Source organism: Camelus bactrianus, chromosome 27 (assembly GCF_048773025.1).
Source record: "Camelus bactrianus isolate YW-2024 breed Bactrian camel chromosome 27, ASM4877302v1, whole genome shotgun sequence".
In the NCBI taxonomy this organism is placed as follows: Eukaryota; Metazoa; Chordata; class Mammalia; order Artiodactyla; family Camelidae; genus Camelus; species Camelus bactrianus.
Genome location: NC_133565.1, coordinates 17,183,046 through 17,198,221, shown reverse-complemented (window position 1 = coordinate 17,198,221; position 15,176 = coordinate 17,183,046). Strand labels below are relative to the sequence as shown.

Below are 15,176 nucleotides of genomic sequence, written 5' to 3'. Positions count from 1 at the left end.
ATGAGAGGAAGTATACACATTATCAGGACCCATGGTTTATCAAGAAAACACGTATTGCACAGACCAAAGGTCGTTTATACGTGTTTAGAAACGTGATAAAATAGCCAGGAGCATGTTGACTTTCATTTACTCGGCAGCACTGCCCCATCATCAGAGGAAAGAAGGTAGCTTCCTTGTCCAATAAGGGGGAAGATACTGTGAGTACCAATTCATGATGAAAAAAGTGCACAGTAAGATGCTGAAGAGATTTACTGGGTCCCTGACGCTATTACTCAATAATGTTTTTCAACATAATACTCCCACTCATTTTTGAAAATGTCTCCCATTTTCCATGTCTCTAGAAGATGTCACATAATTTTGTTTGATGGCAGGCTTGCTTTATAATCCTAAATTATTGCTTCTTTGTCAGATTTTGATTTTCCACTCAATCATGCAAACTTTTCTTGCAGGGACCCCCTCGTTCCCCTTCTCAGGAGAAAGGGACGCTCTCCTTTTTAAAATGTTCATTTATGTCTCTAACTCTGCCACAAAGAGGTAAGGCGACAAAGTAAACACAGAGAACAAAGTTCCTTGGACGTTAACCAACATAATTTCCTCATACTGTGCTAAGGGCCATCGAATTGCCTCTGGTAAAACTGCTTGTCATATTTGTAATCCATGAGACCCTGGGCATTAGAAAAACATTTCTGAACCCCAGTGAAGAATAAAAATAAAGGGCTGAAGTCTCATCTCTGAGTTAATCCAGTGACATGCAAATTAGAGGATTTGCTTTTACTTGCGCAAAGAGGAGAGAAAGAAATCCCAGAAAAAGAACACAGATGATTTCTTCCTTAACCCAAAAGAAAAATTTCAAATTTTAGGAAGAAAAAAATTTAAGTACAAAGACAATGTCACCATAAATATGTCACATGATTAAATAGCAAACAGAGTCCTTGGTGGAGCTGCCCCACGCTGGGGACGTGCCCAGTGCTTTCCTGTCCTGAGTACCCCCCAGCATCTCACTGGTCTGCTGCAGTACCACCCCCACTTCAGAGGTGAAGAAACTGAGGCTCACAGAACTTTAGACACTTGCCCCAAGCCTCCTGGTTGCAAGGGGCAGAACTGGGATTTAGTTTAATGAGTGGCTGCCTGGCTGCCTGGCTGGGACAGGGGAGCTGACTGGCATCTCCGTGGGAACAATCTGCATCCCTGCTGGGAAGGGAGTGGTGGGGGAGGGAGCAGAGTACACAGAAGAAGCCCAGGCAGAGGCCAGAGGGGCTCTTCCTTGGGAACCCTAGGCAGGCAGCTTCCTGGGCTTTCCAGGGCATCAAATGTGCGGGTGCTTCGAAAGGCCAAATCCAGGGACACACGGGTGGCTCCTGAAGGAGTAACTGGTGGCCAAAGGATCTCTGCTCTGTGCTACGGCTCCATTCACCATCTCTCACTCCAACAAATGAACGATAAAGGCACTCACTCCTGCTTGGGAAGCCACCCTAGACAGATACTCACTGTTTACTATAGGGCCAAAGCAGTCCCTCAAAATCATTGCTAAAGAAAAAACATACTGCTCAAGGAAGGCGAGCATTTCCAGAACAGCCAGCTCAAGGGCTAGACCAAGATGTTAATCCTAAATATTGGATGTAAAGTCTCCCTGCCTTTTCTCAGGATAAATAGTTAGCATTTTCGGAACCACCGTCATCTCACAGTGGGAACAGCAGGTGGTCCCTGAGCAGCCTTGATGTTGTATGTATTTTTCTTGGACAGATTAAAAGACCAAAGCAAAAAGCAAACCTAAAGGCTAACATGAATTTCGAACCAGTGATCAGAAATGTCATCCAGACCCTTCTTTAGTGTTACAGTGGCCACTGCAACAAGGGGTCTGAGCAGCGGGCTGGCCACCGAGTTAGTAAGGGCTGCAGAGAGGTCGGGGAATTAGCGGCTGAGCAGCCTGGGTGTGAGCCCCAGAAGGCAGCGGCCTTCCCTCACCTGAGGGCTTGCCACCTCCCTGTCAGTGCTCCTGCTCTGGGCATGGGCTTCACCGCAGGGGGCCTCACCTCCTAGGAAACTCCATGGAGCCCCGGTTGGGGGGTAGAGGGGGGAGGTCGTGACAACACTCCTTGTCGGCTGGAAAACTGGAGGACATATTGGAAGTTTGGGTGGCGACTTTTAGGCCCAAGTCAAAATCATCTGAGGACATCGTCTCAATTACTTTTCTAACCAATGCTTAGAATTCTTCCGCCAAGAAATACCTCAAATGCCAGGCAACCTCACGCCCCTGGCCTCCGCTCACCCCTGCCCACTGAGCACATGTGCGATCAGGCTCTGAGCCAGCCTGGTCGGATCTGCAACCGACCATCAACTGGACACAAGCACATCATTCCCAAGAGCAAGACTCTGCATTCACGGGATGCGCTGCAAAACCCTTCCCTCGGACAGGCGAGTGCCCCCTTGGTCCCTAACACATGTGCGAATTTACTTCTTGTTCAGCTCTGGAAAGCTAAGGACACACCTCCGATTTTGACTGTGAAATCTTCGGCCACCATGCAGTTCCGGGCAGCGAGGTCTCTGTGGACAAACTTATTGGCGTTGAGGTATGCCATGCCGTCTGCAATCTCTCCAGCCATCTGGATCATTTTGCTTAGGCTTGGAGGTGCTAGGACTGGGTTATTCTGTAGGAGATTAAAAAAAAAAAAAAATCCATGTGAGAATTTAGGAACTTTTCCCACCCCACGCTCTTTCAGAGTTCACAAAGCCATCTCTGTTCAGTGGAGCGCAGCAGGTCATCTGCTACTAGACCAGGACTGGCTGGGAAGGGCCGTGTTACTGCAGGGCCGTGGTACCCTGTTCTGTGGTCGAGTCTGCCCAGCTGCATACAGAAGCTCCGTTAGCACCGGCCGGGCCCAGCACCCTCTGTTTTGGGTGGGGCCAACACCATTTCAAGTGAAACAAGCAACTTTTTATATGAAGAATACTAATACTGGACACTCAAATTCCCATTAGCCTATGTGTTCCTCTTATTTCTACAATAACATACGTGCAGGGAGGGAAAAGGAGGGAGAGGATGTTACAAAGGCCGTGTGGAAAGAAGCAAACAGCTTTCTTGAACGGACACAGGTGTTATTTCCCACATAAGCACTGTTATAAATTACGAATTTTAAGTATCTTTTTCTTTTTTCTCTTCAAGTTTCTTCTAAAGCACAAAAAACACCAAGACTAAGTTTTTCACCTTACAGAGAGGCCTTTCCTGGAGGACTATTTTCTGCAGGCGCTGAGGAAAGCAAGCCCTTGACAGTTCATTTAAGGCCAGCTGGGCTGATTCTGGGGGGCCCACGCCCAACAGAGACAGGTACCACGGATAAACATGTCCGCTTTGCAGGGGAAGGCAACGTGCTGGCTTTGGAATTGAAGAGAAATACCCTCATATAATAATAAATCCATTTTGAGAAAGTTCTATCAAGAACATGTGCTCAGGTCTCTACATCCTAAAAAAAAAAAAAAAAGTGCAGAAGCCAGTCAGCACCCCACACTTTAGGTCCTAGCCACCTCCTGCTGGTACGAGTGACAGACTTGACCTTGGTTGCCTGACGACAGAGCCCCTGCTACAACATGGCCGAGCATCTTGCCCTGACAGGTCCCACGCAACCCCTTCCCAGCTCAGACCCTGGGCCGAGAGAAGAGCGTGTCCGGGCTGTGGGACCAGGCTATCTGGGCCCCTCCCTACAGGGCTCTTTCCCAGGGGGTCAAGGTGGGGTCACTGCTGGAAGGATGACCTGAGACCTTGCATGGAAAGTACCCGCTGGTGTCTGGCCAGGGTACAGGCCCAGGGGACGTTGGCTTTGCCCAGTGAGGTGCTAGTTTCTGCCAAAAGCTGGCTTCTAGAAGCAGAGTACCTGTGGGCTGGATCCCCACCCTTGATGTGTATTAGAATTTTGAAGAGACTATCAAGACTGTGGTGACTTAAAATACTTATCGCCGAGATGTGTGCAGAAGTGACGTGAGAGCCCGAAGGGAAAGCAGAAACCACCCCTTTCTTTTACATGGGGGCCTGGTTTAGACGAGCTTTTTTCCCTCAGGACCTAACATTTCCTTTCAATGTTTTCGAGGCTTTCGGTACGCACGGTACACTACATATTGGCAGGTAAAATGTTAAGTTTTTGCTCGTAATACTTACTAGTGCTGTGGAGCATTAAGTTAGGTGCTTGCTAGAAGTGGCCACTCGTAACTAACATGAAAAACAGAATCCAAAAAAAGGAAGCTGATCTGAAGTACTGGAGAGATGCTAACACTGCCATTCTTTCAGAGACTTTAGAGGGCAGAAATCTTTAATTTGCTTAAAGCTACTCACGTGAACACGCAAGCATCCACATTTAGTGACGTAAACGAGCAAACCTTAACCTGGGGGAAGACACCGAATAGAATCTAACGAAACCGCAAGCCAAGCGTACATGTTTTATATTCAACAGGAGTCTGAAAGAACATGTTTAAATTTGACAAATCTAAAAGGGAATTTTTGATCTGAAAAGGACTTTTGTAATTATCTTGCCCAACCGTCTCATTTTACACCTAAGGAAACTGAGGCCCACAGCCTGAAGCAGCCGCCGGGGTGCAGCCAGCCAGTGGCCGAGCCAGGCTGAGACGGCACGCCGCACACTTTTACTCTGGGCCTAGAACTGGGGCTGAAGGAAGTGAGTGCTTCAGACTCTTCAGAGGTGCCCTGAACGATTCCGGTAAGAAATATCCTGACACATCTCCAGTCACCCATCTGATGAGGCCTTTCTCCTTCATGCTGGCCTGTGTCTTAGAGAGTGAGCTGGGAAAAGGCACTGAGATCCGGGGAGGTGGGGGCTGGGGACCTGGGCCGGGCAGAGCAGAGGGTGGGCATGTTGAAAAGTCCACACGTGGCCTCGCAGCCCTCACAGAACCACAAACATGACCTGCTGTGAGTAAAGGAAGCCACATGTGAACAGGTGCTCGGAACAAAAATTAAGGAACGACTACCTGGGAGACGGTTAAGTTGCAAATTAAAAGAAGAAAACAGAAGATAAAGCTCAAACGGAGAAAGGGTGACAGACACTGAAAAAGGTCAGAGAAAGGGGAGGATTCTGGGGCACACGAGCAGCCTCAAAGCTTCCTCAACAGGCAGCAAAGTCAGGGTCCCCATGAGGAAGTGACTCCCACTGAGGCAGCCAAGTTGAGAGGCAGATGTTGCTGGTGTTATTTCTAAGTATTTATCTACCAGTTGACTCTTAGAACTACTCTCTTAAAAGTCATGCCTTCAAACGTTAAAGAGCTGGCTTGTGGGTTCATGCTGTGGGAGGGGAGACACCACAGGGACAAAGCTTATAATCCAGACTGATTTTTTTTTATGAGACTAAGCAGAGATCGCACAGCTGAGGCGATGATCAGTCAGAAGCTCGAGCAAGACACTGAGTCAGGATGAAGCCTGAACTGTGGACACAGGGCTTGAGAAATGTAGCGTCCTCGTCTCAAAGGCCAATGGGAGGGGGTGGTGTGGGGTGGGGGGCGGGCAGGAAGGGCTTCAGGGAGGGAGCAGTGGACACGGATCTGCGGTGGAAATTAGGGGGGGACAGTGGAAGGGACTGGAGGTGGAGGGAAAGGCACAGAGGGGTTTGGGTAAAAGAGTATCTGAGGACCAGTGCCTCTCACAGAAGATCGGCCTCTCCAGGCAGGGAACTCCTTCATATAAAGGACCCAGAACCAAGCACATGGCAAGGAAAGCAAATGGATTTAGACACAATATCTTCTGGGAGAAGGTTCTAAAGGAAAAGGAACAGATCACATGGGAAGTCGGTGAAAATAAAAACTGACCTCCATTTCTGGCCTCAGAGACCGGAGATAACTTTTGAGGTCCCCCCGGGTCATGAGCTCCATGATGACCAGCGTCGGCTGGCCCTGCGACACCACGCCCAGCAGGCGCACCTGTGAGGAGGACAGAGAGACGGCTCAGAGGGTGGGGGCTGCCCAGGACCGCTGCTCCCCTGCAGCTGGGACCATCTGGCCTGGAGCAGAGCCCAGATGAGGGGCCACTGGGGCTCACGGGCTGTGCCTGCCTCACACCCAGAACCTCCGTGGGTGGAGATGGGGGACCCCACAGTGGGACAGCAGACCCACAAGTGTGCCCCGCGACATGCAGGGGCTTCTCTTACCACGTGGTGACAGTTGAACTCCTTCATCACTGAGGCCTCATTGAGAAACTCAATCCTCTCGCGCATGCTCGCGGCCTCGTTCACCGTCTTAATGGCCACCCTGGTCTCAGGCTCATCTTTGACCACACCCTTGGCAACGCCTTCGTAAACCATGCCGAAGGAGCCCTGCCCCAGCTCTCGGCTCATGGTGATCTTCTCCCGGGCGACCTCCCACTCGTCAGGCACGTACACTGGGGAGGGGGAAGAGGCCAGAACTGAAACAGGTGTGGGTGTGGGCAGAACGCGCTCTGGGTACGCTCTGGGCCAAAGAACACCGGGTGCCACCTCCTAGAGCCCACAGAGAGAACACCGGGAGACAGTGATATGGCTTATTCTGGAGTCTCCCACAAGTTGCGGAGTTCAGCAAGGCTACTGGACAAATACTAGAATTTCAAGTCTTCAAGGATTCCTAGATAATTCAGAGATACCAACAGCATAAGAGAACCAGAAAGTCGTCCAGTCTGAGATGTTGCTATAAGAATAAAATTGATGCTGGATTTCAAAGACTTAGTATAAAAAAATAAACTAAATGTTTCAGTAATTTTCATATTGATTGCACATTAAAACTGGTAATATGTTGGATACGTTGAGGTAAATAAAAAACATTATCAATGTTTATCTCATGTGTTTATTTTTTCCTACGTTATACGTGGCTACTAGAAAAATGTAAGGTTTCGTGTGGGACTGGCATTCTATCTCCATTGTAGCACTGCTCCAACCCAGACAGGCCTCCGGCCTTGCCAGAGACCCTGGGGCATTGAATGAGGTACAGAAGCAGCTGAGCTCTGGCACTGAAGGGCACCCAGTGGTGACCAGCACAGAGGACAGCTGATGGGCAGAGGGGTTTCCCCAGGGCTTTGGCCTGGGCTCTTGAACTCAAGGACCTCTCACCACTGGGTGAGGGGCTGGCAGGTGGGGCTTGGTAATGCCTAAGCCTGAACAGGATTTCCTCTCCAGCCTATGCTTCTGGTTAGATTCAATGTGGTTTAAGAAAATAAATAAATAAATAATTCTAGGCAGGAAGGAAGGAGAAAGAAAGAGGGAAAGAAAAAAGGGAGGAACAGAACAGAGGACCCGTGCTACAGCTCTGCTGGGCAGGCCGAGAAGTAAAATAAAATCAACCTGATCCGCAGCTCCATAAGAAATTTCCATTATAATCATATTCTTCTAAGGATGTTTGCTTATGCCCTTGCCTGAGAGATGAACCCCTAGCAGGCTCCAGTGGGAGGAGAGAGGTGGTCCTGGCTCAGAAATGCAGAAGGACTGGGAACCTGGGATAACATCTGTGTTTGCCTTCACGCTTTCAGATGCTACCCTGGGGCCTGCGGCTGGATGTGAGAGGCAGTGGACTGACAACTGTCTTCCGACATCCCTAAGTCCCAGGTATTTACCTTTAAGTGGTGTCTTAAAGGAAAGATGTCTATAAATTAGGCCCAGGAGACCCCACCAATTTATACTTCTAAGGAGTGTTCAATATGGACGTATTAATCCACCTAGAATTTCCTTTCATATACATTTTTGTATTTTACAGTACGTATGTGTTCAGGAATTTCATAAATGGAATTCCACCCTCCAGTGGCTTAGCTGGTTTATAGCCCTGAAGAGGAAGCTGATGCTTGCTTAGGAGAGTGAGGTTGCCAGACAATCCGGCAGGTAAGACTCTTCTCAGTACCCCTCAGAAAGTATTAAGAGACACTGTCTACATCCATTTATCTCTGAAAACGCAGGCTTGCTTTTAATCAGAATTAACTCTGCAGCACCCCATGAAACATGGGGTTACAACCAGTCACATTCACTCCTTGGGAGGTGGCTGAAGTCAGTCCTTGGAATCCCTTTCTCTCAGTTCAACCCAGCAGCTCTGACTTCAGCCAGCAGAGGTTCACATGCACAGTGTTATCAGCATTTCCCTGGTGGGGATTTTCAGTGTACTCTGGAGAACGGTGACATGCAGATTAGCTTTTGGAGAGTGAAGTTTTTACAGCACTTTTGAACTGCCATGTCATTTTGTCGCCCCTTGAGGAAACTAGCTATAAGATGCTTGTCAGAAGGCCAAATAAATTAAGTTCAAATAAGGTGACAGTGTTCCTACCTGTTGGCATGGGTGACAATAAGTTTCTGTTTGTTTTGTTTTTAAGGAATCAAGACATATTATGAAAGCACTCTGGAAAGACACAAAATTTGAATTCAAATCGCCATCAGTCTGTTACTATTATATTAATTCTCTGTCTAAACTTCCTGGATATTTTGTCAAAGCTACAAATGCCAAACTCCTGAGCTTTCTTTCAAAATCGAGCAGACTCCCTGCAGTGGGGGTGGCCCACACCGACAGAGCAGGGAGCAGCCTTGTATTTCTCCTAGAAATTCCATTAACTGTGTGATGAGCCCTCATCCTACTTGATTTAAAAAAAAAACAACCTATTATTTATGCAAACAATGTATACAAATCTTCTTGTTATTTTTTTTTTTAAAGAAAAAGATCTCCACAAGTAACTGCTCTTTTAAGTTTGGTGTATATCTATGCCTTACACACACACACACACACACACACACACACACACAGGTACAGAGGTGTGGGTATACGTATGTATGTCTTTTAAAAGTACAACTTGGTGAGACCTTTATATAAAGAGGAATGATGTCCTTATTATTCTGCACTTGATTCCTGTTCAGAAGAGCCTGCTTTTTGATTGGCTTTATTGTAAACACAATTTGAATTAGAAATTATTAAAGAAATCATAGTAACAAAGTTTTACACCCTTATGCAGTGCTTTCAGACTGTCAGTGTTTCGCTACGTTTTCTCATTTGATCAGGATGAGCAGGTGGAGTAATCACGACTAGTTCACGTCTCCTGCACACTCACTTCCACTCCCCCAGCATGAATGAGGCAAACGTGTTTTCTAAGCACGTCCACCCGATTTCATGCACTTACTCACTTAGCTGTCAAACTTGACCCAGCTCCTCCCGCAGGCCAGCTTGCCTGCCCACCCCGAGGACCTCACAGTCCTCCACGGTGACTGTGTCACATGTGGACAGGATGCCAGGGGCCGTGTGATCCGGACTCTCCACAGCCTAGTTCTGTGACCTCTGATCGTTACCCCACTGGATGGATGAGCATCAGGACATCCATCTTACAGGGATCAAATGGGACAGTGTCTGCGAAAGCCCCCAGCGAAGTGCCCGTTAGTGGCACCCGAGGACCAAGGCCCCACCCTGACTTCCTTTGAAAAGCTTGGATTTGGGCACACTAGGCAGACAAGACAGCAAAAAGGGAAAAAAGAGCACAACCTAACTTCCAAGTCAGACCTCCTCAGCCGCTGAACTAAATGGCCCTCATGAGCTGCTACTAAAGGGAACGCGAAAGGGCCAGGAGGGTATGAGTCGTACGACCCCAGTCAGGAGGGCAGGAGCGAAGAACTCCAAGACACAAAGAGCAGAGGAGCCGCAGTGATCAGAGACGATGATGACAGTACGAAACTCAAGATGAAACCGGTTTAAAAGGAGTTTTGTGAGCTGCAGCATCGATGTGGGCAATGACACAGCTTTTTTTCATTCTAGCAGAAAACTTCAAGCAATTAAATAAATTGATTACTGTGCTGGCCACACTCATCTCTGAAGCCCGATTTCCCTTGGGGCACCCTAGACGGTCCCAGGATTTTTGACATATTCAGTGAACTGCTCAAAACTTTAAAGAAAAAGAAGTGTCAATGAAGATGGATCTGGGGCCAAAGGTACCTCAAAATGATGCAAACCTCTTCCCCTAAGTTATTAACACTCCCAAGAGCTTCTGACGTGGGACCCCTGGGCAGTGAGTGTCGTTGAGAAGCTTACCATCGGCTGCACTGAAGTACTCCGGGTTCACCGAAGCATACAGCACTCCGTTCCCCAGCCTGCTGTTATTTCTGTCCAAGAGGATAAAATTTAGGTTAAAACCCAACACACACCCCCACACCTTTCTGTGCACACTTCCGTTGGGTTACCTCGGCTCTACTTGGTCCCTTTCACTAAGGATGGGGTGGGGGGCATGGAACTGTCATGACAGCTCTCTCCACACTCTCGATTTGAGTCGAGGTGGGCCAGTGGACACTTGACAATGTGCCTTCTGGCTTCTTCAGTGGCCTTGGATTAGAGATTTTTAACAAACGTTTGTTTCTTTCCTTCACTGGAAACTGAAAGGCCTCTGTGATGGGCGGGGTTAAAACATCACGTTTAGAACAGCTCTGCATAGGCAGCAGCACCTGTGATGGGACAGCCCAGGTGGGGACGATCTGTGCTCCAAAGGAGAAGCCTCCTTCTGTTGTTGGATGGTTAGAAGAGGTTCTCTTCTTCTGAGAACATCTGATTGGAAAATCAGGCTTTCTGACCCATAAACTATTTCCTCAAAATCCTCAGAAAGTTGACGTTTACTCAGGTGCAAATCATCAAACCGGTCAGATGTGGCTAAAAGGACCTGAACTTTTCGCCAAGTCACTCACCTTTTCCTGTGGAAGACGTACAACATTATAACCAACCCGCCCACAATCAACAGCACGGCAACAGGCAGGGCGATGATCAGATGGATGAAATTTTCATACGTCGCTGCAGAACCAAGGAGGAAATGAGAAAATATCACCAGGTGAACAAGCTGCTCAATTCGTTTTTTTAATATTTAGTGGAATGAAAAATCCCTGAGAATTCCTTTATTGCCCTACCACGCACTAGGAATTCTGAAGATAAACAATAAAAAAAAAAAAAACCCTGAGTTATTTGAGAAAAAACTAAATACGTGCAGGCCAAGGAGGAGAGTCATTTTTATTTTCAAAGTACAGTGTATTCTGAAATAGTAGTTCAAAGTGATGGGCTCCAGTAAAATAATCTTTGTACGCAGTCTGATGACTGTTAGCGGAATTGCAAACGTTTGCTAAAATAAAATGGAGATACATTATACATCTAGTCCTCAGCTCTATTGACCTTTATCTGTCCTAAGACAGTTCTAAGAACAATTTAAAATAAAACAAAAAATAACTGGATGGCACCCCTTGCCAAAGTTGCTCTGAATTCTCCCCAAACCTGAGTCTGTAGTCACAAGTCTGGGAGTGCAGAGCTCCCTGCAGCACCTGCTCATCACCGTCCCCAGCACTTCCATCAGGCTGGACACTGATCCACACACTTGAAAATTCTGCCGGATGCTGGAAATCAACACGCCCGCAGGTAGCAAAACAACTAGAGAAGGGGACTGCATGGACTGCAGGGATGCAGAGAGGCAGGCAGCGGAGAGAGGGGAGTCAGGGGAAGTTTTCTAAGCACAGAGGAATGGTCAGAAATGATCCTGGAGAGAAATCAGGGCCAGCTCCCAAGGGGCTTTGTCCCAGCTAAGCAATCGGAACTTCATTCTGCAGATTGAGAGGAACCGGTGAGAGCTCTCCAGCCCTGCCATGACCTGGTCAGATTTGTGCAGGGAGAGATGGCTGTGCCGGAGGAGGGGCTGGCAGCGGGGAGGAGATGCTGCCCGGCCTGGGGCGGTGGGAGAGAGTCGAGGGGGAGGGGCTCTGGGCATGTTCTGCGTTACCCAGCTCAGACCTCACCAGAAATCACTGCTCCTTTCCTATACATGAGAAAGACCCACAGAGGCGCACTGCCCTCCCCAGGGTCACACAGGCAGCTGGTTAGCCATGGCCTTGGGATTGGACCCAGAATGCCTGCACCCCCAGCTCGTATTTTCTCCACGAAGCAAGCACCCGGAGACTCAGAGCTGAGGTGGTGATGGTGGCAACAGAGGCTGGATTCCAGAGATATTTCAGAGGCAGAATCAATGAGACGTAGGTCTGAATGAGAAATGGGTGGCAGGAGAGAAGGAAAGGTGAAGGCTGGCTGTGAGGTTCCTGGCTTCCGTGGTATGTGGATTATGGGGCCACTGACTGAGCTTAGGAACAGAGGATGGCGAGAGATTCTGCAGGTAGCACCTGAGATTTTGGTTTTGCGCACGAGGAGTCTCAAGTGCCCGTGGGACACTCAGGTAGAGTTGTCTACGTGGAAATGAGCTTGGAACTCACTGGGGACCAAGTTACAGCTACTGTACGTCACCCATCAGTGATTATTTTGCCACTAAAGACTGCTATTATTATTACTCTTTAAGGAAGATTGAAGCTATTTTAATTGTTTTAGTTAAAGATACTTTTATCAAATAGCTCTAAAAACGGCTGCAGGTGCCTGCATTTCCTAGTTCTTGAAAACACTTTCAAGGTTAACACTGCCTTTGGGAAGCCGGTGGAGTTTTCTGTTTTGCCTCCTGAGGACTATTTCTTATATCTGTATCACTCATGCTACGGGTCAGGTTGTTCCGTGTTCTTTTTGAGTTTCACATTTCAGCGGGGACATGGAGAAACTGAAACATGTTCAGAGAAGAACAAAATGATTAAACGGCCAGAAAATCAGTGGACGAGCTGGGCTACAAGAAAAGGCCCCAGACCTGAGATTACTTAGTCTGGAGGAGAAAAGCCTGAGGGGTAATTTAATAGTCTTCAAGCACACGAAGCGTTCCTAAAAGGAGAGCAGTTGCCAGAAAGCTTCCAAAGCTTCCATCTCCTCCGAGGATTAAACAGGAGGAAATGAGACTCAACCGCGGCGGGAGAGTCTTGTCTGACACAAGGAAAAACTTCCCGACAGTCAAGCAGGCACGCGGATTTAATTTCCCTGCGGTCTCTGCCAACTTCTGCTGGAAAGATTCCATCAGAGGGGCTCTCGGGTTTCCCATTGGCATCCGAGCACTCACAGGGTTAAAAGTGGGGGGACAACCGCAGAGAGGAACTAGTCATCTCTAAAGATAAGCCGAAGTCACTGAACCCCAGAAGCCAGCACTGCTGTTTCAAAGAACACAGCACGACCCAGACCCCTAAACCTAGGCTCTACTTCTAAGGGATGGGTGTGGAGAGGAGAGGGGAGGGGATGAAAGGGGAGGCGAGAGAGAAGGGAAGCCACCTCACTGCAGAGGGCGCTGGGAAGACGGTGAGAGTTCTAGCGCTGGAGTGGGGGCACCAGCTAACCGGGAAGAGTAGGCTAAGTGGACCACATGGAGAATTCAGACGATTTTAGTTGATGGAATTATTTCCCTAGGCATCTGTCTACCCCTAACACACTGCCAGCCTCATAAAATGCTGCCTCACGGTCTGCAGTTCTATTTCCCCCATCCTTCTTTTGGTATCTGTCACTATGAGGCTTTCCAAATACCATGCATGTCTTTTTTTTTTTTAATTTTTTTTTTTTAATGGAGGTACTGGAGGTTGAACCCAGGACCTCATGTATGCTAAGAATGCTCTCTACCACTGAGCTGTACCCTCCCCTGACAAATATCACGCATGTCTTTGACTATTAGGTGCTAGCCAGGTGGACTGCCGGATCAGTTGAATCGTGAATTTAAACTCAGACTCCAGATCAGGACAGCACAGGTGTGGATACCAGGAGGGACCAGGGCAGTGGAGACTGCCCACTCGACCTCAAAGTAGCAAACACTAAGCAAGGTGGGGCTGCTTTTTCTTGAGGAAGCAGTAAGGAATAGTGTTATGCACAATTTGATCTGAATATGAAATAATCTAAAAAAATTTGGTTTCTAATAAGAAATAGTAGAAAATTAGTATGGAAATAATAAGAGAAGTTTATGTTATCAAATCTTAGTCAAGCAAGTATAATGCCCTTGTGCTTATACATTTTACAAATTTTAGTTTTAAAATCTAAAAATCCTCACATGGAGGGGGTGGGTATAGTGCAGTGGTAGAGTGTGTGCCTAGCATGCATGAGGTCCTGGGTTCAATCCCCAGTACCTCCATTAAAAATTAATAAAGAAATAACATTTTTTTAAAATATTAAAAAATAAAATAAAATCCTCACATAGAATGGCCTTCTAAGACTTCTGTCTTGGCAATGGTTTGAGCATAAACTCACAACATGGCCCAGTCTCTGTGCCAAGTGGTGAGCACTGTGTGCTTTCAATGTGTGATGCTGCTTTAAAAGTGCATCTGTATTTTACCAACGAGCAGTGAAGGGGGCCATGCCTCAGCCTAGGGTGCTGTCACGGTGACTCTTGGCCCAGAGCAGGCTGGACCAGATGGCTCCCAGGTCTCCACCACCCCTTGGGATTCTAAGCCCTGAGTCTGAGCCCCAACCAGCATCCCTGACGAGGCAGGAGGCAGAATGTTCAATACAGTGCTTTGTAAAATGCTTTGGACATAAACCAAGTTGAGAGCAAAGGCCCCTTGCTGACTCCGTCAAAAGAGGGGCTCAGACCCTCTCCCAGCCCATCGGATAGAGTGGGGACTCCAAGCGCCACAGGTCCCCAGCCTGGGCTCTCAGATGAGGTGTTGGCTTCTGAAAGCTGTCCCACAGAAATCAGAAAATCAGAGAGCCACAACATCCCAGGCCTCCCCAGTCCGGCCCCACCTGCTTTCAGATTTTCTAGCTACTCCCTCCACAAGCCTTACTTTTGGCCTGGACGTAGAAGAACACAGGATCCGTCCACGACCCATTCCCAGAGAGAGAGGTGGCCTGGATCCGGGCCGTGTAGTTCCCTGGGTTGAGCCGGTTCAGCTTGGCCCCTCCATACTTCCTGTAGTCCTGTCTAGACACACACTCCCGCTGATCCTGGGGAAAATAAAACACATGTCCATTTCCCACAAACATGTGAGGAATGGGCAACTTCCCACCTAACAGTGACCCGGATTTGCAGTAAAAGGGGAAAAACCAAGTTTTACACTGTGGCAATCTTCTAATAACTCTAAGCACGCCCAAGTTAACCAAACCTAATCTTTTTAACCAAAAAGAGTTCCATAAAGATTAAGTTATTAAGCCGAATCTAGTCTAGGTTGAAAAATCATTTTCTGCAACAAAAGTGTCTTGAGGGCGAGAATAAGCCAGCTCCTTGCACCCTCTGAGAATTCCTCAAGGAGCGTGGAACAGGTAGAAAGATCTAAAGCCTCACTGACTTACCTCCTTATTTTATTGTTTAAAGTCTTAAGCTAACC

General features: G+C 47.8%; 1 protein-coding gene across 2 annotated transcripts in view; it reads right to left on the bottom strand.

Moving 5' to 3' along the window:
• Positions 1–15,176, bottom strand: part of IGF1R (insulin like growth factor 1 receptor) — a 280,712-nt gene that overhangs the window by 19,865 nt on the left and 245,671 nt on the right. For both annotated transcript variants that reach the window (XM_010962914.3, XM_074353927.1), the window contains exons 13-18: positions 14,637–14,796; positions 10,659–10,761; positions 10,015–10,085; positions 6,147–6,376; positions 5,809–5,919; positions 2,489–2,648 (exon numbers count right to left, since the gene is read on the bottom strand). In XM_010962914.3, coding sequence (XP_010961216.3) covers positions 2,489–2,648; positions 5,809–5,919; positions 6,147–6,376; positions 10,015–10,085; positions 10,659–10,761; positions 14,637–14,796 — 835 coding nt within the window. The remainder of the gene's footprint in view (positions 1–2,488; positions 2,649–5,808; positions 5,920–6,146; positions 6,377–10,014; positions 10,086–10,658; positions 10,762–14,636; positions 14,797–15,176) is intronic.